Below are 24,452 nucleotides of genomic sequence, written 5' to 3' on the forward strand. Positions count from 1 at the left end.
CCATCACAGACAAAGAAGCAAAACCCCACCCTTTCCCACTGAAACTGCAGTGCCTTTGTTCTGTGGGAAGCAAACCTTCTCCACAGGTCATAGCACAGGCAATGTGATAATTTCAGAGTGGTTTACAGTAGTCCCTGCAATGCTTGTAATTGCCAAGGAGGATTTTTCAGATGAGATTAGCATAAACTTTGGGGATATACAGTTACAGTGTTATGGGTTTTAATGGTGCCAGTGGTGCAGAGCACTCTGCCTGCTGGCTGATGCTGGAGCCCTGAGGGACAGGGTTTGCTAATGCTGCTGTAGGGCACTGGGATGGTAGTTTTCCACCCTCCTGGAGGCAGCTGAACACCAAGTTTAGCTGTCCAAGGGCCTTCTCAGCCCTCTGTCCCAGCTCCCCTTTCCCACACTGGGAACAGCAAGACCTCTGGTCTTTAATGTTCAGACTTGCTGGTGTAAAATTAGTTTTACCCTTTATGGGGCACGCTCAGAAAAGGACACTGAGTGCCTCAGAAAGCACACTCAGTTCAGTTATTGCTATCAGGACTGAGATGCTGATTTCTGAAAAAACAAGAATACACCAGTATCAAGTGATTCATTTCTGCACAGGCACAGATTAAAAAACCCTGTTAAATACCAAAGCCCTTATTCTTCTGTGTGTGCAACCCAGCCCGTCAAGGAAATTTTTGGCACATGTGTGTCACTAATCAGACCCATTCTCATTAGAGTACAGCTGTTTTAGCATCTTTCTGTAACCCTCACGGATCTCTCCAAGGCACTGAGTCAATAAGTGGTTTTAAATCAACTGCTCTATCCAGATCATCATTAAGGGTCTGTGCTGGGTCTCACAGGCAAAAGGAGGTCACAGGCAGAGCAGTCCTGGGTGCTGGACCCTCATGGACAGTGGGATTTCATTACTGACCTTATATATCTTTAAACCAACACGGTGAGCAAAGGGCCACCACATGGACCAGGAGAGCATGAAGGTGGGTTGAAGCAGTGTTGGTTCATACCAGCTGTTGTGATCAATTCAGGCAGCTGGAACAGGAGCTAAGACAAATTGTGTGATGTTGCTGAATGGAAGCACTGAAATACTTGGCCCCAGATACTAAACTGCTGCAACCAGTGTAAAGCACTCTTTGCTGGCTTAGTGGTGACAAATTATTTCAGTTAGGTTCAGAGTTAACTGGTGTCTATTCCAGCTGGCATTTGTTAAGTGCTAGGCTCCTTCATTGCACCGTATGCTGATGTTAAATTCTACTTAAAGAGGGGTTCTGTTAGCAGCCTGGCCATTGACTTTAATGAAATAGGTAATTTCATCATTTTAATTATGAGTTGAGGCAAAGCAAGAGCATAAATGTTAAAAATCATTTCTTGCCAGTAGAGAGAAAAGTTGACATTTACCTTAACTAAGAACTAGATTGCTGAGAATGAAGGAGAGACATAATGAGCACATGCAAAGGAAAATAGGAATGAAAAGGTGAGACAATCTGAAAGCTGACAAGACACTAGAAGGACATGACCTCGAGCTAGAGAGGGCTGGAAAAACCTTCAGGCTGGGAGAATATGAGAAATTTGGTGAAAAGACTCCATGTGCTGCTTCAGTCAGGAAGAATCTCAGTGCTGAAAAATGGAGCCTCTGTTTCCTGCAATTCTGAAACAAAGCACTGGATATCATACAGACAACAATATCTCTTCTGAATGGAATTATTTCTGCATTTATAAAGCTAAATTTGATCAAATTCCTACAGGAAAAGAAGCAGGCACACAGACTGTCTTTTTTTTTTCTTTTTCTTTTTTGCTTTTGTTTATGGTTTTTGTTTGTTTGTTTAAATAAATAAAGCCATACTCTCACTGTGACAGGCTAACAGCTACAACAGGCTTCCAACAATGTTAGCACAAGACAGGTTTCTAAGAGAGAAAGGAAAATGGGATTACACAACCCCTTCGATACCAGAAGCAGGGCAGAATTACCAAAGCAGTGCAATTGCAAACCATTGTGGCACCAAAGTACCTCCTCCTCCACAGGCTGAATTTGTCTGCTTTAGCCGTTTATGGAGTGTGTGGACTTCACAGGAATCATCTAAACTCCCTAAGTGAACTTGTGACATGGAAATTTTAACACTGGTCTCACTGAGGGCCAAAATGTTCGTTCCCAGCCTTGGCAGGGGTGTCACTCACTCCCTGTTTGGTGCTCATTTAGAGCTTGGACGGATGTGAGGCTGTGAGAAGCCTGGCTATGTTTGAAGAGAGATGAACTTCTGTTTTATATACCTTATGGTAGAGCCAGATTTTCCAAATTTTTTTTTCTTTTAAACCATTTCTTTGTCTTTATCAAGAATCCAATTGACCTCAGTGAGCTGTGTCAACGCCTCTACCCAAAAGCTGAGAGGTGCAAGTCACCACACGAGCTGGGGCCTGGTGCTGCCATTCCCTAGCCAGACCTAACACGGGTCTGGGAAAGTTACTGTTAACCACCCCCCTCACCAGGGGATCCTGGATGGTAAGTGATGGAAATTCAGAGCTGGAGGAAGGTTTCTTCATCAGAAATTTCTCATGAGAACATGTTTCCTTACAAAAGGAATTCCCTGTTTCTAATAAATTTATTAGCACTATTGAAAAAAGAGAATACTTGCCTCACATTAAAAATTTTTGTTCTTCCCAATCCAGTAGAGAGAAATTCCCCAAGATCTTACAGTCTAGAGGACTGCTTTGATCTTCCATTAAAGGTATATAATATCTGACAATTTCAGTGGTTTATCGTCTGCGTAATTGGATGCAGTGAATGGATTGGGTCAAATTCCCAGCAGGTGTAAATGACATTGTTGGCAGCTTTGAAGCTGCATTTTCTCCAGTTTCTGTCAGCTAAAGATTTTGGTTTGGCTTTGAGTTTATCGTGTAGTGGTTTGAAATCTTGTTTGTGTGGGCCTCACTGGGGAACAGTCTCAGGGGAACCTGGTGCTCATAAGTGCTGGACAGGTACTTGAGGGAGCAGATTTGGTCCCCGTGTCTGCTTTGCTGTTGATTGAGGTTTCTGATCTGCACAGGTTTCCTGTGGGCACCCGGTCAACGCTGTAATTTCTCTAAGATGCAGTTTTCTGTCTGTAAGATGAGGGTAGTAATTCAGCACTGAATTTCTCCTCACTCAAGTGATGCAAGGAGAAATCCATTAATGAAAGACATTTGGGTAATAGGGTGATAGTGACTATGAGCATCATAAATACCTGGATTTAGTCCTGCAGAGGTGCACTCTTATATTTATATGGAGATAACAGCCATGCTTTTCTATCTGTTACTGAACCATTTGACATTCTGTGTTGAAAAAGCATAAGACAGGGAAATAAATATCTTAATTGCAGTTCCACAGAAGAATCATGTGGAAATAAAGAATGAAAAATTGAAAAGTGCTGTTTTAACTTCTGTTGTCATTTGTTCTGCCAAGCTATGTGAAGGTTTTGAAAAATAAAAGTGCTATTTTGTGGCTCCCGCTCTCCCTCTGTAATCATCCCCTCTCTCTTCTCTAAAGCATCATGACAGTGTGTCAGTTAAATAGTGATCTTACACAGAATTAAATTCTTTCTCTCTCCTCAGATCCCCTAGATTCAGCTCCAGGTCAGTCCTGGAGCTCCAACCCTATTCCTTAACTACAAAAGTTGTGCTAGGATGGATTTAATGACATATTCATAATGGATGCTTTGGGCTAAATCCTAAATGTCTTTTTGTTCATTCTCAGTCTCTGCTCATGCAAACTTCCAGTGAAACCAGTCATTTTCACGAAAACCAGGCTTTGGTTTTCTAGACTTCAAGACACATGGAGAATCAAACCCTGAGTAAGGCTGTAAGTTCCTCTTCCCATAAGTAAAGAAATTGTAGCCCAGAGGAGTGCAAAGAGCTGTCCCATGCTACACCACCACCTTGCACAGAGCCAGGAGCACAGACCTCTGCTGGCACCCCACAAAGGTCATCCCGAGCTGCTGCCTTGTGTAATGACAGAAGGGATTTTTCCTGAGTGGCATCAGGGGCCAGCAGGCAAACTGAATCCAGGAAAGCGAGAAGCATGGAAAGAGGCATGGAGTCAGGCAAGGAAGAGCAAGACAAACAGAGTACGAGGGCCAGGAAGAGCAAGAAAAACAGAGTACAGAGTAACTGTGAGGTGGGAGTAGAAGTTGAACGATGGCGGAGGATGTGATAACAGATGAGGCTGCTATAAGAAGCCTCAACTATTAGTAGTGTATCAGTCTTCTGTTTTACTTAGCAGCGTGCTGGAAAGTGCAATGAATTCAGTCTTGTGTAGCTTGCTGAGGGACAGAGCTGTGTACGTTTGAAATGCAGAAGGTGCTGCGATCTGGAGCCCCTGTTTTATCTTGCACACCTGACACTTGCTGCAGTAGGAAGTGAAGTGCAGTTTACTTCACAATATATGAAAAACATTCAATCATGTGCCCTGCTGTTCATACAGTTGCTAAGAGGATGAGATTGATAGTAAGTGGTCTCATGAAGCTATCCAGCAGCTTCATATTCAGAGCTCAGATTTCTGCCTTTTCAGTTTGCTCAAAAAAGGCCTTTGCAAGACTTTCCAATCTGCCCAATGGGTCTTTTCAATCTGCCAGAAATTATTTAACCTTGCCAAAGCATGATCTTCAGAGAAAACCAAAAAGTCCCAAGCCCCTCCTTCCCCATCTCCTTTTTCTGACTCAGCAGGCCGGAAATATCATTTGCCATTGTCTCACAGACTTTTGACCTGCAACTCTTGTGGGTTATTTAATGTGGCTTTAGAGCAGGTTCAGCGAGGAAGAGCCCAGAACTGCCCCGAGCACACACAGGAGAACCAGGGCCAGCAACAGTCACGCTGCTTGGCCACCACTAACCACAAGCTTTTCACTGGCCAAGCAACATTGCCCCGGGGTGTGGGGAGGTGTGAACAGTCACTGTCTAGCTAAGCTGGCACCAAGTCCTAAAAGCAGTATGGTAATCCAGCAGAAGCTGCGTGCTGCAGTCAGACAGCTTGCTTTGCTGGTGGGGAAAAGCTACTAAGCTTATGCAAAGCTCTGCTTTGCAGGCAGGCGTCTGCAGACACTTGCAAAGATGCTTTTCCACTATCGTTTAGCAGTAGAGAAATGAATCCATTGCAGACATAAAATTAATCTCAGGGAATGTCCATCTAAACAGCAGTTTTCCCTCCTAAACTGTCTTTTCAGGAGAATGGCTAGGAAGTGTTTTAGGGTTAATGCCCCTCAGATATTGGTGCATACAAGGGTTCCTCAGCTGCACTAAGGGAGAGTGGGAACAGAAAACTGAAGAGCTGGTGGAGATCTGGCTCCTTTTTTTTTTTTTTTCCCTCACTTATTTTCTCTTGACATGCAAGCACGGGCAAAAGTCTCTGCAGTGTGATGTCCGTGCAAGAATAAAGCCTTAACAAGAGATGTGCTCAGAAATCTTTAAGGCACACAGATCAGGACAGAGTTCAGGTCTGAGGGTCCACTTTATTATGCCAGTATCATGGCAGTGATAACTTCACTGGACATAATGTGCCTTTCCCAAAAATCCCCTGGGTTTGGAACATTGCATGACAGACTGCCTGTCCCCCTGAGGAAAATAAAATGCGGGTGCTATCTGTTCCCTCCTCTACTTTGTTGCCTTCAAGAAAAAATGCCAAGAGGATTCATCCAGAGTCTCCAGACAGCTGGAAAAGCTGCAGACACAGCTGAAGTGGACATTGATAAACATTTTCTGAGTTCTGACCACAATTTCTTTTGTGCCCAGAGTCAAATGACTGATTGCACCATCTCTCTCCTAGCCCCACATCCTCAGCATCCAATTTCTCTGTTCACTTCCTTCCTCAGTCTCCTACATCTTCTTTCCAGTCTGCTTCCCCCCCCTCCCCCCCCCCCCCATCTAGGTAAGATCCCCTGCATGATGACCTTTGCTGTCATTCTCTTCACTCTCTTTGTGCATTCTGCCCTTATCAGTGATCTTTTTTGTCTTGCACATCTATAGTGTGAGCCATCAGTGGCAGCCATCCCTTTTCTTGGCTGGTCCCTCAGGATGGACTTACAGAGCCTGGTTGGCAGCTGAACATCTCTAAACCTTCTAGTAAGCACAGAATTTTAAAATTCTACTTCAGTGACTTAAATGCATTACACAGAATCACAGAATCACAGAATCACAGAATGGGTTAAGCTGGAAGGGACCACATTGGGGTCACCAGGCCCAACCTCCCTGCTCAAACAAGGCCATCCCAGAGCACAGGCACAGGATTGTATCCAGAGAGTTCTGGAATATCCACTGAGAGAGACACCACACCCTCTCTGGTCTCTATTCAGTGCTTGGTCACTGCACAGTGAAGAAATTATTCCTCACATCCAGGTGGAACTTCCTGGGCATCAGTTTCTGCCCATTCCCCTTGTCCCATTGCTGGGCCTCCCTGCTGAGCCTGGTCCCTGCTCTGAGCCCTCCCTGAAGACACTGACAGAAAGGGATGAGGTCCCCTCTCAGTCATATCTTCTCGAGGCTGATCAGCCCCAGCTCTCTCAGCCTGTCCAAGGAGAGATGCTCCAGCCCTTCAATCATATTTTGTTGTCCTCCAGTGGCCCAGATCCAGGAGCTCCAGGTCTCTCTCATCCTGTGTAGCCCAGAACTGGACACAACACTCCGAATGCGTCTCACCAGGGCTGAGCAGAGGGACAGGATCACCTCCCTTGACCTGCTGGCAAATGCTCTTCCCAAGGCACCCCAGGGTACCATGGGCCTTCCAGGCCACAAGGGCCCTGCTGGCTCAGGGACAGCCTGTTGTCCACCAGGACCCCCAGGCCCTTCTCTGCAGAGTGGCTTTCCATCAGATCAGCCCCCAGCCTGTGCTGGTGCCTGGATTATTCCTCCCCAGCAACAGGATCCATTTTGCTCTGTTGAATTTCAGACAGCTCTTCCCTGCCCATCTCTCCCACCTGATGAGGTCCTTCTGCAGGGCTGTACAGCTCTCTGGGGCATTGGTCACTGCTCCCAGCTTTCTGTCACGAGCAAACTTGCTGAGGAAGCATCTGCCCCTTATCCAAGTAATGTAGGATTAAGTTAAAAAATACCAGGCCCAGTATTGAACCCTGGGGGTATTGTGGATTGTCAAGAAAAGCCATGGGTCTCAGGATGATGAGATGTGACACCATGAAGATTTAAAGGCAGCAGTACCTTGATAAGTTGTCAACTTTGGTAGCCAAGAGACATAAAACCACAGAAATTCTTGCTGTGTTGTGAGCAGCCACAAGGAAGAAATGCTGTCCCAGAGCACTGCTCTGTAATAATCAGGATATAGCAATCTGCATTTGGTTCATGCTCTGCCACTAATTCATTTGTTGGGCTTGTAACCATATAACAATACTGTGCTTCGGAGCAACCATCTGCAAACTGAGTGGAGTACTTACTGAATCACAGGCATGTTGTGAGGCTTCATCAATCAATTGTGGTTTTAAAAAGAATCTCAACTCCTGGCCCAAAAGTGTAAATCATTGTAATTTATATCCTTGTTAGAATTTTGTTATACAGGACTTCTTTCTTTTTTTTTTCTTCTATTCTTTTCTTGTAACAAATGTACACCAGGTCAATTCTCAGTGGGTTATTCCTGACTTAAATGTGTGTAAGAGAGCTGAGAAGAAAATCTCTCATCTTCAGACAGAGGAAGGCTCTCAATAATGTAGCCACTTACACACCATCGAAAATGGAAGCTGTTTAAGAGCTTTGTTTGACTTCAACAGCAAGAAAATGTGCACCTCACTTTGCTCAGCATCAATCCTTTTTAAAGCATATTGTGTGTTTACAAGCTGTCTTGAGCACTGAAATTGATTTTAGATCTGAGAAGTTACTAAAGGTTCACTTTCCCTCCCTCCTCCAGTTTCAAACTGAGTGATAATGTGAGGTGGTGGGAAATTGTCTCCATGAGCTGGTACTGCCTTTGCCCTGACTCTGAGTTTCTCAGGAAAGGTTTCCACTGCAGTAGGTATCCTGCCTGATCTCTACCAGGAACACTATAATCTTCCTTTCAAAGAAACAGTTTAGCTTTGTGTATATATACAGGTTGGAATTTAGTTTGGAAAATATCCATAAGAGACCCTGGCACAGCTAAATGTAATCAAATTTGCTGAGGTTTAAGCTGCTGCTATGGTATACTTCCATTTCAACACAGTCAGATACAGTAATAACAATGTTTAGCAACAGCTTTTTAATTGCTAGTCAGTCCAACCACTGTTTGAAATTGTAGAGCTAAACCTGACACTTTCCAGCATGTCTGTGAAGGTGAGGGAAGAAGCTTTTCTTCCACTTGTTCTACAACAGATTGGCTTGGTTGGCCTTAAGGCATTCTAGATAGAGTTCAAAGTAGCACCTATAATTGGAGTATTCAGGGATTATGTTGGAATATTCAGGCCATGGACCACTGAGGCAGATTGGCAAGAGCTGCAAGGGGAGGCAGTGGGGACGCCCCACCAGGTGCCATTGATGTTTGTGTCAGATCTAAGCTAAGGCTGCAGCTGGGTACCCCACCTTCCACAGGCTTTCTCTGCAGCTTTGGTGAAACTCTCAGATCCCTACCTGAAAAATGGTATATGCAGGAGGCAAATGTTGGTTGGGAAAAGTGTTTCCATTACTGGGGGGCAGTCAGACCATAAATGATGGGAGTAGAGGCCAGAAAAATATGTTAGAACAAAATGCACTGTGAAAAATATGGAGGTAACTGAAGAGTGTGTGTATTCATGTGTTCTCAAACAGGGAAAAAAATAGAAGGAGGTGTGGAAGACCCCACTCAATCTCTTTGAAATAAAAAGGATGAGTATACATCAACCATTTATTCCAAGGAGATAAAAGCTGGATACTGCTGCTCAAGCAATCAAAAGAGAGAAGTAAGATAAACCATAACATTTCATTCACATTTCATTCAGCAGTATTCTACATGTTCTAAGCAATTTTTTTCTGGACAGAAAAGGACAATTCCACAGCAAATATTCATGACAGCTCCTGTTTTGCCTTTACTGTGGCATTGCATTAGTAATAGTTGCAGCTTATTGCACTAGCCAGCAAGCCCCCTCAGCAATTGCTTTCCTTCTTCAGTGGTGATTTTAATGAAATGCACATTTTCCACCAATTCATTCAGAAATTGTTGCACCAAAATACAGTACCCATTGCTGCAGGAAGATGTCTCTCCCAGAGCTCTGCATCTTTGCAGCTCAATTACCTCTGGTGATGATGGTGAGGACTGTACCTGCTCAGGGATCTTCCTTTCTACCTTGCCAGGGTTTTCCTCAAAGACTTATTCTTAATCAGGGGCAGGTTTGGTATGGGAATTATTCATTTAAAACGTGCATTAAATATCACATTGAGGCATCAGCTGCAGTAAATGCAAAAGTGACAGTCACACTGTGAGCATTTGGTAATCTACAAATAGACCTGGAAGTCACAGTGGCTCAGGAAGCAGACGGAGTCGATTCAGTAACAAATGCATCCTTATCCAACACCTTTGCTGCATTAATTTCTCCAAGCAGCTCACTCCTCTATAGTGTGCCTACAAGACGTGCATACATTACCATCAGTGACTGATGCTGTCCCCGTGGCTGCTCATGTTTAATGAAAGCTTTGTGCCTATATATAAATTCTGTGCTTGAGTGAAATATCTTCCAAATCCCTCAGAGCAGTTCTGGAAGAGACCTTTGGCTTGTACACTGAGAAGTGAACTCACCCTTTCTGCCACGTACAGGCTCTGCAGAATAAAAATGATACATGAGGATAAAAATAGAACAGAAGAGACTATTTAGGTTGGACCAGATGCTCACATTCCTGCCACCTAGGTGGATTTAATATTAGTGAATTCCCTGTGAAAAGAAACGAGTGTGGGAAAAATACGAAGCGTAGGTCTGATCCTGTTCTTTTTTTTTCTCCCACGTGTGAAGTTGCTTCACACAAGCACCCTTTCCCTAAGTCAATGAGACTCTTTGTGCATGTTTTCTGTCACGGCTGATTACTTTCAAGAGGACTGTCATGTTGCAGACACAGGGGGGATGGAGGCAAGAATTAAAGCACCAGTCCCCTGTTCTACCTGCTGCTGCACAAACACTTCCTGACAGAAGGAATGCTGTCAAATCGTGTGAGTCCTGCCCGAGTGTATCCAACAGAGGTTGCACTCCTTTGAACATCAATGGGAAGAAGGTACAAAGAATAAAATGAGAGCTGCACAGGGAAGGTTCCCTCCTCCATCATTTTCCCGAGCTACTGCTCTAAGGACACAGGTGCATTCACCCAGTAACCCAAGCTCAGCTTCCTCTCGCACTCAGTCGACTGAGCCCAGGGTCCACAAACAGTGGAGTGACTGTGCAAATGCACACAGCTGGCAGAAGCAAAGGACATGAAGAGAGCCTGTGAAACTAACGGGAAGTCTGACTCCTTACAATCCAGCCACTAATACTCGTCATCATAATCTTTGTTTTCCTGATAACAGCCTGATCCGAAGGCCACCAGAACTGATAGAAATGGCTATGACAGGCTTTGAGTCAGGCATTGCATTTTTAACTGAGCCACTTCCCAGTTCTTAAAATTGCAATGTTTACTTCACTACTGCAGCTGCATTGTAAAGGACAGGCTTCATTCATGGCCAGATCATTTAATGAATGAATTTTGTAGATAGCAGGGAAGAATTTTTATGGGGGACCTCTGGTGATTCCTAATGACTGAATTTGCAGTGTCTTTCTTATGTATTGCCAGTCTCACTAGGTCTTGGAATTGCTACAGATTTGCAGCCCTTCTCTCATGTGAACAGCATGGCAACAACTACTTCTGTATGAACACCTTCCATGAACTGTCACTTAAAAGAACATCCACAGCAAAATTCAACACAGTGACTCTTTTATAGTAATAGTTCAAAGAAATCCCCCAAAGGGCCAGAGACATTTTATAGGGCAAAGTGAGCCAGGGCTACAACTCTGCCTTGCTCACCTGTACACATGGGCTCCCTTCCTCTTACCATACCCTCTACTCTCTACCTTAGTAGAAATAGGAGAGCCACATGGAGACATCATTTTATCGCCCTGTGCTGGGAAGAGTGGCTAAAAATAGGGCTACCTTCTTGAACTTCAAAGTCTTTACCAAGGTCTGATGACATGGAGAAATTGCAGTGTGTTCTCTGATCCAGCCCCTGGGGACCACTGAAGGAAGCTTGGTTAAAACAGATGAACATGCGTGCTCTTCCTGCTCTGATTAACAGATCCATTGATCCATTCATCTTTGGGAAGGATGAGAATTTTTCACAGAACCATAGAACCATAGAATCATAGAATCATAGAATGGTTTGGGTTGGAAGGCAACCTTGAAGATCATCTCATTCCAACCCTTTTGACATAGGCAGAGACATCTTCAATGAGACCAGGTTGCTCAGAGCCCCATCCAACCTGCCGTTAGCTTGAATTTTTGCTGAGGAGGCAAAAAAATCTCAACTGGGTTCAGGAAGAGGGAGGACAAGTGCTTGGGAGAAAGATCTGTCATGAGTCACTGGATAGAGAAACTAACTGAGAACTCAGAAAATCCACTGATTTAAGATAGTCTGAGGTTGAGAGAGTGTCTAAGGGGATGAAAAAGAATGGCACATACTTGCTCCATTTGCATTTCTCCCTTGTGCCTGTACAGGCTCTGTGGATGAGGGGCTTCTGGGCTCAATGAACCTTGGCCTGAATCAGAACTGCTGTTCTGGTCATGTTTATGCCACCATTTTCAGAGAAAGAAAATGGTTTCTTAATAACCCTGTGTGGAAAAATAAAGAGGTTATGTCTTTTTTCTAGTACTGATCATATTTTTCAGTTATTTTACTTGTTTTGGGGGCTTTTTTTCCTTTTCTGGTTTGTTGTGACTCCTGTGGTTCATCTAGGAAATGGCTCATGGATTGTCAGCTCTCAGCCCCTTCTTGCACAGAGAGACATCAGATTTCTCTCAAGGAGAACCTCTGTCAGGTCCAGAGGATGGACTGGAGAACAGCTCACAATCCAGGTGCCTTGCTGCTGGATCTTACCCTTGTTGCAGAGTGAACTCAAGGTAAAACAGGAGAGCTGTTGTGACACAACAGCACCCACATGCTCTTACCTAAAAGGTGGGAAATTTCAAATTCTGCTTGGCTTTTTGTGGAGACAGTCGGTGCAACTTTGGGTTAGCAGAGCTGTCAGCAGCCAGGGCACCCACTGCATACCTCAGAACACACTTCCAGCCTGTGTTCTCTCACACAAGTTGGACTTAACCCAAGAGGAGTTAAGTTATGTGTCGTCCCTTTGAGTTAACTTTCCTTTTGGTGACTAAGCATGGTTTGCTCCATTGGTAGCTCCATCTGTAGCAGAATAAAATACTTTCTTTTTTAAAATCTTATGCAGAATACTATGGTCCAGGAATTTTTAGTCACTTCTGTCTATATTAAAGTCAGCACTTACCCCTCCAATCCTTTCCTGACAGAGATATTTTCTAGATTCTTCATCTTTACAGTTTTCTTTCCTTTCAGTCATGCTGTACCCCCAGGTCCAAATCCTGCACTGAGTTTGCAAATGAACTTTCTGTGCCTGGGTGTGTCTCTGCCTCTCACTTGTCTGAAGTCTGCCACTTCAGCAGAGCCTAAGCTGAACCATAGACCAACATCCTGCCCAACATCAATCCTTCTACCTTGGAGTTTGCCTGACAGCTCTGTTGCAGATGGAAGGATTGAAGGACACTCCCCTTTGCAAGTTATTTTCTCTGTGGCTCAAATATTTGTATGGTCTTGAGTCTGGATGAGCAAAGACTGATCCTCAGAGTGGTGGGTACTTCCTTGGTAACAGTGTCAGCAAAAAAGAAGTAAACCATAAATTCTTATGGAAATAAATAGATATTAAAAAAAATGATTATTACTTTTCTCTAAGCAATGTTGAAACGTTTGTGAGTACACACAACAGCATGTATTTTCTGTTCCAAAACCCCAGTAAAATGTTAATATTCAGATATTTCTCCAGAAAGCACCACACCAATCAGCATCTCGTCACTGTCGCCTGACCGAAAGAAGGCTCTGGGCTCACGGCCGCACCTGTACCCTCACAATGTCACACTGCTCTGTGCCCTAAGTCCCACGGACCCTTCATCCCTTCCCAGCTCCCCACAGGCCGCACTTCGGCCTCATGTTAACCATCACTTTCAGCTAAAGGTTAATTACTCCAGGGGACATTTCCATCCAAGCTGTTGCCTGCAGGTTGCAGTCCCTGCCTGAGTACTATTTTTAGTCCATCTCCCTCCTTGCTATTGATCCCAGTCACCCTCTGTTAATTAGATACACACAACACACACAGCATTTGCAACTCATTTATCAATTCTGTTCAGCACCTCCCTCCCCTGAGATGTAATTTGGAGCCCTCCTTGAATCATGCTATTGATCTTTCCCAGCAACTTTGCTATAGGATTCTCTGCATTGCAAACTATTTATAGATTCCTCTTCTCCTGCTCTCCCTTGAGGAATCAGAAATGGGCAAAGGTAATCAGACTTCTATATTTAAGGAGTTGATCAAAACCAGATATTTCCTCTTTCCTCCACCTTTCCCCTCCTTCCCTCTGTTGCTGATCTGAACGCACTTCTTTTGGCAGGTAAGACCTTGCTCCATGTAGTGCTGTGACAATTCTGGTAACTCTCAGGTGATATGATTCAGAATTTGCCCCGGGGTGAACTCTTGTTTGCTGAATTGATGAAACAAATTCTTCCTCCTCCCTGCATCCAGGAGTTTCCCAAAGGGCCTTGTGACCAGTTTCATCCACTCAGCTTGGGGTGTGCCTTTCAGAGGTCTTCAGTCTTGGAGATTGACTTCTGATCTGATCCACATATAAGGCACTGGGTTCCCTTTGTCCCCTCATGTCTCAGGAAGGGTATCCAAAAGCTTTAGACAATGTATAGCCAGGAGTGAGACAGAGTTGCTTTTATGGATGGGGAGTTACAGTAACAAGCCGTGCATTCCTAGGATTTGAGAAAGACCTAAACCAAGGGAATATAACCTGAGGCTCAGAGAAACCAGGACCAGTTCAGCCTTCACTGAGTAAGGGTGAAAATCCCAGCTCTAACGCAGGAGGATGCCTACAGTTATGGACAAGGCAACACCAGGAGGGACAGCCTTGTCTCAGGGAGTACATAAAAGCAGCCTCAGGCTCCTGTGGTAACACCTGCTGCTGGAAACCTGATGGTGAATGAGACGCAGGCTGTGGCTAGAGGACCTGAGGGATTGCAGCCTCCATAGAGTGTACGCTCAGGAGCCACAGGGCTGGGGATGGACCCTGTGGAGCCAGGCTGGCATCTCTGAACCACTGGGAACACTTTGCTCCATCTGTGTAAGTTGTGTGTAATGAACATAGAATCAAATAATGGTTTCAGTTGGAAGTAACGTTATAGATCATCCAGTTCCACCACTGACATGGGTCTGAGTGCATGCCTGTGCTTGGGGGATATGCTGAGGCTGGGGAAGGGGCTTTGCTGTGTGTGGGGCTGTAGCGTGGGCAGGTTTTGGAGTGTGTGATGCTGTGGCTCATTTGACTGAGGACCTGAGGGAGTTTGGATGTGTGGGGCTGTGGTGTGTGTGGCTGTGGTGTGTCGAGGTCAGTGTGTGTGTGTGGGACTGCGATGTGTGTGGATCTCTGCGTGCATGGAATGTCAGCCCAAGATGTGCAGGTGTAGTGAGTGATTGCAGCGTGTGTGACTGTGGGTTGTGATGCTCGGGGTGTGTAGGGCTGTGCAGGGGGCCATGGCGTGTGACGCTCAGGGTGTGTAGGGCTGTGTGTGTGCCCGTTCGGTGGTGTGCAACGCGGGGTGTGTAGGGAGATGGTGTGTGAAGCTCGGAGTGTGCAAGAGGGCTCTGCCTCTGTGTGTCGGTGGCGTGCGGGACTGTACGTGGCGGTCTGTGGAGGGGCGGCGGAGCTGCGGTAGAGCTCAGAGCGGGGCCGCGGAGCCGCTGTCCACCCGGGGCGGCGGAGGTGGCACAAACCTGTCCCAGTCGCTACGCGCGGCTAGGCTCGAGGGCGGGAACGGCTCCGGGCTGTCCCTGCGGGGACTGTATAAGCCCGCCCCGCCGCCGCCCGGCCCCGCTCGGCGGCCGGGGCGTGGCCGAGCCCGGGGAGGGGGGCGGGAGCCGCAGCCGCGCCGGGGGAGCTCCGCGGCCGCTCCCTGCCGGGGCGGTGCCGAGGGGGTTAAGGCGCTCCCCGCGGCGGGCCGGGGCGGGCTTCGCATCCCGCCTCCCGCATCCCGCCTTCCGCGCCGGAGCGGGCACGGGCACGGGCACGGGCACACGCACACACACACACACACGCCCGCACACACACGCTCTCTCTCACACACACACGCGCAGGCGATGGCTGCGGGGCGCGAGCTCGTTTCTTCCCGAGATGATTTCAAGAGCCCGGGAGAAGGAGGAGGAGGACGGTTGCTCTTTTTCTTAACGGCTTTGTTCTAAAATCATCCTAAATAAAGAAGCCCCCGCCCCGACCGCCGGGGCAGCAGCCGTGAAAGTACCCTTTCATTTTCCCCTCCTTTTTGCCTCTTTTCCTTTTTTCTCCCTTTTTTATTTTTTTTTAAATTTTTTTGGTCTTATTTTTCTTCTCGCCTCCGTCTTTGTGTCCGCCTGGGGACGAGCTGCCCACACGCACTCCCCGGGGAAGCCGCCGGCGATTCTCCGCTCCTCCCGGCAGCCCGCGGCCGGAGCCAGCGCCCGCCGCCGTCCCGCCCCGCCGCTGCCCCGGGCAGGTGCTCGGTCCGCGGCTGCCGCCGCCGCCTCCTCCCCGCCCGCCGGCCGGGGCGGCTCCGCGCCGCTCCTCCCGCTCGCGGGGCGCCGGCTCCCCGCCGCCAGGGCCACGCCGCCGGCCCGGCGCCCCCGCCTCCCGCCGGAGCGGCGGCGCGGCCCGGCGCGCCCGGGGATGCTGCCCCCGGCCCCGCGCCCGCCGCCTGACACCGCCGCCGCCGCCCTCGCCGCGCCGGACGCCGCTCCGCTGCCCACGCCGCGGCCACCTGCAGCAGCAGCAGCAGCAGCAGCAGAGGCAGCAGAGGCAGCAGCTGCCCGGCTCCCCGCCGCCCTCCGCGCACCGCGGCGGAAGGAATAGAGCGCCCAGCCCGTCCCGAGCCTCCCGGCCGGCCCTCCCGCAGGCAGCTGGGGCCGGGGCGGGTCGGGTCCCCGACGGCCGGAGCCCGGTAGCCCTCCGCCCCTCTCCCCGCTCCTCCTCCGCGGATGGGCGCGCTGCCGCCGCCCGGCTGCCCCCGGCCCCGCCGCTCCGCCTGAAGAAACTTGGGACGGCGGCGGCCTCCGCCTCCCCGCCGCGCCCCGCCCGGGCTGCGGGCGACCCTTCCCCGCGCCGCCGCGCCAACTTCGCGGGGGGACCCGCCCGCCGCAGGACTCCGTGCCGGGGCCGTCGGCCCCTCGGCGGAGACCCCCTGCCCCTGGTCTCGGTGCTGGGGAGGAGCGGGGGGTGCCCTGGATGGCCCTGCGCACTGGGACGGCTTGGTTTGGGCAGGTCCTGCGCAGAGTTTCCCGGCTTCAAGGCACCTGGTCCAGGCGCTCCAGCAGCCTCCTGTGCCTCTCTTCTTCCCAGGAGCCCGAGCAGGCGGGCGGGGAGCGACCGCCGCCGCAGCACAAGCTGCCCCGGAGCAGCGGCAGCGGCGGCGGGCGCCGCCGGCCCCCCCGGCAGCTGCTCCCCTGCTGTAGCTGCTGCGGCCTGTCGGAACCCCGGGCGGCCAGGGGGGGACATGGTCCCCTCACTCGCCCCTTGCTGGCGGCCATGAAGAGGCAGAACGTGCGGACCCTGTCCCTCATCATCTGCACGTTCACCTACCTGCTGGTCGGGGCCGCCGTCTTTGATGCCCTGGAGTCCGACAACGAGATGCGGGAGGAGGAGAAACTCAAAGCCGAGGAGATCCGGCTCAAAGGAAAGTACAACATCACCAGCGAGGACTACCGGCAGCTGGAGTTGGTGATCATGCAGTCCGAGCCGCACCGCGCCGGAGTCCAGTGGAAATTCGCCGGCTCCTTCTACTTTGCCATCACGGTCATCACGACCATCGGTGAGTGACTCCCTTCGGGGAGGCCCTTTGGGGCCGGGGCAAAAACGTCCTGGGCTGGAAAAAAGGGAGAGGGGCAGGGAGGCTGTGGCATGCAAAGGTGTCTGTGCTGGATGAGTCTTTTTGCTTCCTTCCCATGTTACGTAATTTAATGCTCTTCTTGGGCACTTGTTGGACTTGACGGTGTCCCGCACCTCTTCTCCTGGAGATGGATCCTCTGTCTCTTGTGCGAGACTGGAGAAGAGTGAGGCTGATCTGGCTAGCAGCATTGGCACTGGCCAGGTGGCTATCATGGTTCTGTGGCTTGGATGCAGAGGAAGAGGGGGGAAGAGGGAAGGGGCAGAGTGACACTCCTGGGATTCCCCTCAGGACGAAGGCCCTGTTGTCACACTCCTTCCACCTTAAGAGACAAGGGGAAAACTTAGACAAAAAGCAGCTGGAGGAGAATGAAAATGACGAGGGCATGGGAACTGGATCAGCTGGGAAAGCCCTTAATGTAGCCAGGCATGGATAGACCTGCTTTTGCAAACTTTGTTTTGGTATTGGCAAGGGTAGTGGTGGTGGTTCCCACAGCTGCGGTCAAACCTTGGGCACTGACAACGTGTCCCTGGAGTTTTTATTGCAACTGGAATGTCTCATGTGACAACAGGTCAGAGTCTGCATTTCCCCTTTGTGGGCACATGGTCTGATATGCAAAATGATGCCTGCTGTCACATCCGTGCCACCCAGCTTGCCAGATGTGCCAGTTCCCAGGACAGTCAAGGGACAGTCAGTGGACACAGGCACAGGCTGTCATTTTGTATTTCCCTGACTCCCACCGCTAAAGCTGAGCATTTGTCACAAAGTTTGCTTCTCTGCCATAAAAATAAATACCATGGTGATTAGAGGCTGCGGGAGTGCACACAGAACTGTGTTACAACTCTGGCTTTGGCTGGATGAGCAGGTTTGCTCATGCCAATTCTTTAAGGTGGGTTTACTAAGGCAGTTGATAACGTTTTTCTTCCCGAACTTCTAATATCTGTGAAGGTCTGAAAAGACCCCTCTAACTCAGTGGCTGTTTGATAGTGCATTATATGTAACAGGACATGAAAGTAGCCCTCTCATTAATACAGAAGAACTTGGTCTTTCTGCCATGTAGGGATTGTTACAAGAAATTTTCACACTGCCACCTGAAGATACTGAGTTTTCAGCAGAACATGCTGTCCACTGCCCTTTGAAAAGTGTCTGCTTATGTTTGTCTTTGACTATATTCTACCTGGGGCAGTAAAAAAATTCCTTTGAAAGACCTTCTGACAGTATAAAGCCTATGTTCCCTTACAAAGATAAGATTTTTAAGGGTTAATTTCCTCTACCTTTCTGTTATTAGATATATTAATACAGATGCATATATTAACAGGCTATAGAATACAAAGCAGAATGCAACTCTGGCTGATGATTTGTATTTCCCGCTGTTCGTTACGGTGTCAGAACTCTCTTTCCTCCTTTGACCACTGAGTCTCTCTTCCTCAGCCTGTCTCTTGCCACTTATTTGTGCCAAGTGAATACTCCTCTGTCGTGCTCCTCTGTGTTACAACAAGCCTTCCACACACAAGCTTGTGTACTCATGGTGCCCTGTACTCCTGCCTAGGAGCTGCCTGCAATACTTGCTGCCTTCTTAAGCTGTGTTGGTGACAGGTAGAAGGGGCTGTTTGTACAGTAGTTTGCTGTTTTGATGATATTTTACCCATAAACAAATACAACTTGCATGGGAAGTTGTAGCGTTTTCTCCTTCAGAGGGCTGGGATTTGTTCGGGAAGCTGAGTACCTCAGCATGCAGAGGATAGAATGCATTTCTGTAGGAAGAGGTGCTTTGGGATGTATGAATTGTTTAAATTTAAAAATGTGTATAGCAACAGGGAACCACTGGGAGGAAGACTGATAATAAAAATGATGCAGAAAGTTACAGACATTCTGTAACAATTGTTCATTTGGGAAGCTGTGCTCTGGGAGGATATCTGATCTGTCTTTCAAAAGTTTATTAATAGTTGCTCTCTGCATCTTGCCAAAAGCACTTCTATTTTTTGTACCATCTCTTCAGTACTAAAGTGGCTTCATGATGTTATCTGATCTACTGCTACTCTGTAAAAGTAAGCATGGAAGATTTTTCTTTAATTTATTTATCTTAAACTAATTTGTCTTGCAGATAGGAAACACCCCCCCCCCCCCCCTTCTTTGTTTAAGTTCTTCGAAAAATAAGAGTTCTTATCTATGTTTCTTGTACAGGGAAGTGATCTAAAATGTTCATATTAAACTTTTGTGCTGGTTATTTTTTTTTCCAAATCTGTGTGTATGCTCTCATATACATCTTTCTCCCTCTAAAACCTTCTGGACAGACTTCCAGAAGCACATACAGTGGAGTGTGCATTGGTGAACCTGCTGTTGTCAGTAGGTATTCCTGCAAAAGTGTGTCTAAATATCACCACAGGCTGACCTTTAAAAGAGAATGAAGAAAGACCTTGCCTAATCTGGAAGGGTACCTCCATCTCCACAAAACTTCCCTTCAGACAAAACAGTGATAGGAATTGGCGGACCACAAAGCTGAGCAATATGCATATAGTTGCAGACTAATTTATGTCTAACTTAATTGTACTCTGTGATGTTGCCGTGCTAGCAACATGTCTGGAGTGATTACCTCTTTGCTGTGCTGATTTCAACTACTGTGGCTTTAATTTAATCGAAGGCATTTATGGTTGGCCATGACCCATCAGTAGCTGGGAAGAGGCTGGTGCTTCTCTTCCATTGCCAGGGGGCAGGTCCAACAGTGTCCCCAGAGCATGGAACAGGTGCCCCATTGCCCCTGGGACACAGGGCTGAAGGGACAATTCTGGCAGCTCTGGTGCTGAAGGGACAACAACTCTGGCAATGCTCCCAGTCCACCGTGTTGAAGGGACATCTCTGGCAGTGTCCCCAGTCTGTGGTGCTGAAAGGACACCCACGGCAGTGTCCATGGTACTCAAGGTCTAAGTCCGGCAGTGTTCCCACTCCGTGGTGTTGAAGGGACAGCTCTGGCAGTGTCCTTACTCCATGGTACCGGAGGGACAGCTCCGGCAATGTCCCCAGTCCGTGGTGCTGAAGGCTCAGCACCGGCGGTGTCCCCAGTCCATGGTGCTGAAGGGACAGCTCCGGCAGTGTCCCCAGTCCATGGTGCTGAAGGCTCAGCTCCGGCAGTGTCTCCCACTCCATGGACTGGAGGGACAGCTCCGGCAGTGTCCCTACTCCATGGACTGGAGGGACCGCTCCGGCAGTGTACCCAGTCCGTGGGGCTGAAGGAACAACTCCGGCAGAGCCCTCGGGATAGGTTCGGCTCCCGTCCGTCGCCGCAGTTCTGGACTCCCCTCCTCGGGCAAGCTCTGCAGCTTGTTTCTTCCCGTGGAAATACATCATTAGTAAAGACCTGTTTGGAAGGGACCATGAAAACCTGAAACTCTCCTGTATGAGGCGAAGTGCTGAGATTTGGTCAAGTCTCTCATTTCTTCTAATCTGTGGTATTTGGCTTTTATTGTAGGGTGGTTGGGAGGGCATGTTGCTCACTTGTCAAGCTGAGTACTAAACAAAGAAAATTAGGGCTAATCAAGTATATGGAAACAATTTTGTTTTTTTTTAACCTGGGGCAAAACATATTTTTCTATTCCCCAGATGCAATGTTCTTGTTTTGTCTTTCCTTTTTTTTTTTTTTTTTTTTTTTTTTTTTTTTAACTGACACAACAATGGAAAGGTTGACAACAGCAGGTGCTACAGCACTCGATGAGTCTTCTCTTAAAATCAATTAGCAGAAAATCCTCTCCCCCTCCCCTTCTTATCTCCCCAGCTTCTACAAAGTTTCGGTTATGTTTGAATCGTGTAAAAGTTTTTAGGTGATCAAAAAGAGCTAATAAGCTTTTCTTGGTTCTCACCAGGTGCTGCGTTCATTTCAGGATTTTTCCTGTTTCAGAGTGAGCTAGTATGAATTCCTCTCCATTTCCACTTACACAGTCAAAACGATGAAAAAGAGTGATTTAATGAAGTTCTTCATCCAGTTATTTGTCTTTTACAAGATACACTGTAGAATATGCCACAGAGTTCATCTAAAGGCTTGATACTGTGAATAAAAACACCACCTTCCAAAAATAAAGGGTTAGTTCTAGGATTCCTAGCAAGTTTTAATGCCCTTTTCTACAGGTCTATAAGAGTCATTAAACTGCTTCTGTGTAAGCAGGTGTCAACACTGTCAAAATGTGTTACTGGTATGGATATCGCTTTATCATTTAGGCCTTAAAGGGTGATAGTCATACTTGATTTAACACCACCAAACTCTAGTAAACACTGAATATTTCTGGAGGCCTGTGCAGAATGTAAAGAACAGAAAGCTGTTTTTGTCACTCTAAAATGAACTGAAACAACAAACAGATTGAAAATTGTTATTTATTTATTTTTTCCTGAGAAGTGACTGTAAGGGGAGCAAAATTAAGGCAGCTTGTGCTGTGAATGATGAGTCTCTTTTTCTAGCTTTTAGGCCTTTGTTTTCAATTTTGAACCTACTATAAGCAGTGAGTGAGCTATTCAGATAAAATACATTTTTAAAGAATGTCATGCAATACCTGTAATGGTGAATGGAACATCCACCTATTGACAGCTGGTTGGCTGCTGAGTAGCCAAACACTCAGGAACTGTCTGCATCCAGATGAGGACATTTCATACTTCTGGCAGATGGTGTCCTGACAGGGAGTTTGAACCTGCATTAATGAACTAAGCAAACACATGCTTAAATCCATTTTGGGATAGCGGTTGAGTCTCTGTGTTCTTTCTCTGCATCATTTTTCCCTTCTGTAAAATGGGTGTAAAAACACCAACTTGGTAGTAGAGCGATGTCTCTAATTTGGGTTGGAAAACGATCAACGTGTTCTCACAGGTGAATTATTTTGTCTGTTGCTCCTCCTTTAAGATTAGCCTCTGGTGTTTTGAGACTGCTCTTGGTTTTTGATTGATGGTAATATTTATAGCCAGTCCACTGAAAAGGTTTGAGTAGGGAATCATGGCAGATGGACAACCTGCAATGGAAAGAAAGAAAGGAAAGGAAGAAAACAAGACATGTAAGGGAAGAGATTAAGAGTAAAGACACAAATGTTTTGGTCAATTAACCACTGCAGTCATGACTTGCCAGGACCATGAAGGTCATATATTGTTAAAAAAACCAAACAAGCACAGGGTAAATTAAGCCAATCAAATATTAATAAACTCAGGTGAAAGCAGAGAGCAAGATTTTCTGGTGAGACAAATGCTTGCAGATACACTGAATTAACAAATCTCTTCATGCATGCCACCTTGAAGCTTTAGTGGAAAACATTGGATAAGGATCTGAATATCTACAGGTGGTATCTCCCAAGCAAGGAGGTCTCCTACAGTGAGCCCCATGAAGATGGACTGTGTGTAGGATTTTTCTGCCCTGCAAAACTAGAATAGTTTGCAAGATTGTTTCACATTATATTCTTTGTCTAATGAAAAGTGGAAAAAAAAAATAATCCAGAATAGTGTTTTGCCAACAGAGGAGACTTTGAGACTACTTTGCTCACATTTGTGGAAAAAGTTCTTGAGTTCTTGAAAACTGGTTTTGCAATGATACCTCAGATTCCTGCTAGGGGCACTTAAGCAAAAGCTTTTTAAAAATCACTGATAAACAAGTAAAAATTACAGCTCAGAACGATGTTGAGCTGCAACTTCCCACAGTATTCTTACAGGCGGTACACACGTAATAGTAGGAGTTGGAAAACAATTTTGGGGAAATATTGAGAAAACTCTGGCCACTGAGCTAGGTGGAGGTGTCTGCAGATTTCTTTGCTGTAAAAACACTGGAGAAATTAGTGTCTTGTAATTTTTTAGGACTTAGTGCTTTTTCACTTCCTCCTAACTCTACATGACTTCTTTCTTTGCCTGAAGCAAGTGAGATTTAGATTAACCATGAAGAAAACTCTTCCCTGTCATCAGGATGGTTGTGTGCAGGTAGAGACTGCCTAAGGAGACTGCCTTTAAAAGAGATTAGACAAAAATCTCCCAGGAATGAATAAGTTGCAGCTGCTTTTGCCTTTGGGAAGGAAGATGGACTGGCTGACCTCTTGAAGTCTTTATCAGCAGTATGTTCTATGATTTTCTGAATCTTCCTTTTTTCCCCCCTATTTTTTTGAGACCTAGTAGTTCTTGGGTTAACTTGTTTTACTTGAGAAAAAAAAAAAACCCAAACCAAAATATTTGAAATTCTATTTTCTCCACTTTATGGTCTTTGCTTATTGATAGTTCTTCTATCTTGTAAATCCATTTATGTACCCTTGCAAGTGTCAGAATAGAAATATCTGTGTCTACCCACAGTCAGAGTTAGAAGCTGTAGATGGTGGTGAGTGTTTTGGGAAAGAAGTTAGCTGAAGGAGAAAATGATCCTGCTGATATGAGGATGGCAAGCAGAAGCTCACAGGGCAGAGCTGGGAGTGAAAGGAGATGTTTGTGAGTAAGAATAAGGAAAGAAATTTAGTTGTTGGCTAGGGGCTTATGCCTGCTTCAAATAAAAATTGTAAAAACCTTTTGCTTTTTCTTGGGACAACTTCACAACTGTGAGGCTTGACCAAAGGAAAACTGATTAGTGGAGAGCTTCCCTGTTGGACAACATGAGTTTTGGGACAGATGCTGCTGGTCTGGCATGAAGGATGGCTGAGAACACTGTTGTGTTTCCTCGAATGCCATCTGAACTGAGGTGCTCAGTTCCTTCAGTGTTGGAGCATATTCCCCCATAGATGCTGAAATCCTTTCTCATGGCTTTGAGCTGGAGTTGCACAGCACTTTATATTCAGAATCCTGTACTGACATTAGGTGATTCATCTTCACAACACCTCTGTGTAAAAATTATCCTCAATTTAGAGACAAGAAGAGAAAATGACTTTCTGAAGATTCAGGTTGGGAACTATTTCTAATTGCCAAACTGCTCACTTCTTTCTCTTTCAGACGACATGAGTTTACAGCCAGATTGAACAGTGGAGATGAACCAAAGGCAGTGATCCGTAAGGAGTTCAAGGTGATACTGGGAAACTCCTGCAGCCTAGGTCTTCTGACATGCAGTAATAGCACAACCTGGAACTTTATTTCATGAAGGTTCATATGCTATTCTGGCTAATTATCTTTGTTATTACTATGTGTCTTCTGTCAGAAGCCCTTTAGGCTATCAAGTATCCACCTGCTATGGATTTTACTGAAGATCCTTGGCTGGATATAGTTAGAGGCCACATGAAATATCCCCTTCCCCCCTAACAGATGCTAGCAAGGACACTTACTGGTCATGCAGAACAAATGAGTCCTTGATGCCTGTAAGTTGAAATAAGAGGTTACTGTGGACTTG

The 24,452-nt window shown here is 46.8% G+C and overlaps 1 protein-coding gene across 1 annotated transcript in view; it reads left to right on the forward strand.

The window, feature by feature from the left end:
* The first annotated feature begins 16,476 nt into the window (after positions 1-16,476).
* KCNK9 (potassium two pore domain channel subfamily K member 9) overlaps positions 16,477-24,452 on the forward strand; it is an 89,989-nt gene continuing 82,013 nt past the window's right edge. The window contains exon 1 of the mRNA XM_066204134.1: positions 16,477-17,059. Coding sequence (XP_066060231.1) covers positions 16,477-17,059 — 583 coding nt within the window. The remainder of the gene's footprint in view (positions 17,060-24,452) is intronic.

This window comes from Chamaea fasciata, unplaced genomic scaffold, assembly GCF_029207755.1.
Source record: "Chamaea fasciata isolate MVZ Bird 193981 ecotype frontalis unplaced genomic scaffold, bChaFas1.0.hap1 SCAF_1, whole genome shotgun sequence".
Classification (NCBI taxonomy): domain Eukaryota; kingdom Metazoa; phylum Chordata; class Aves; order Passeriformes; family Sylviidae; genus Chamaea; species Chamaea fasciata.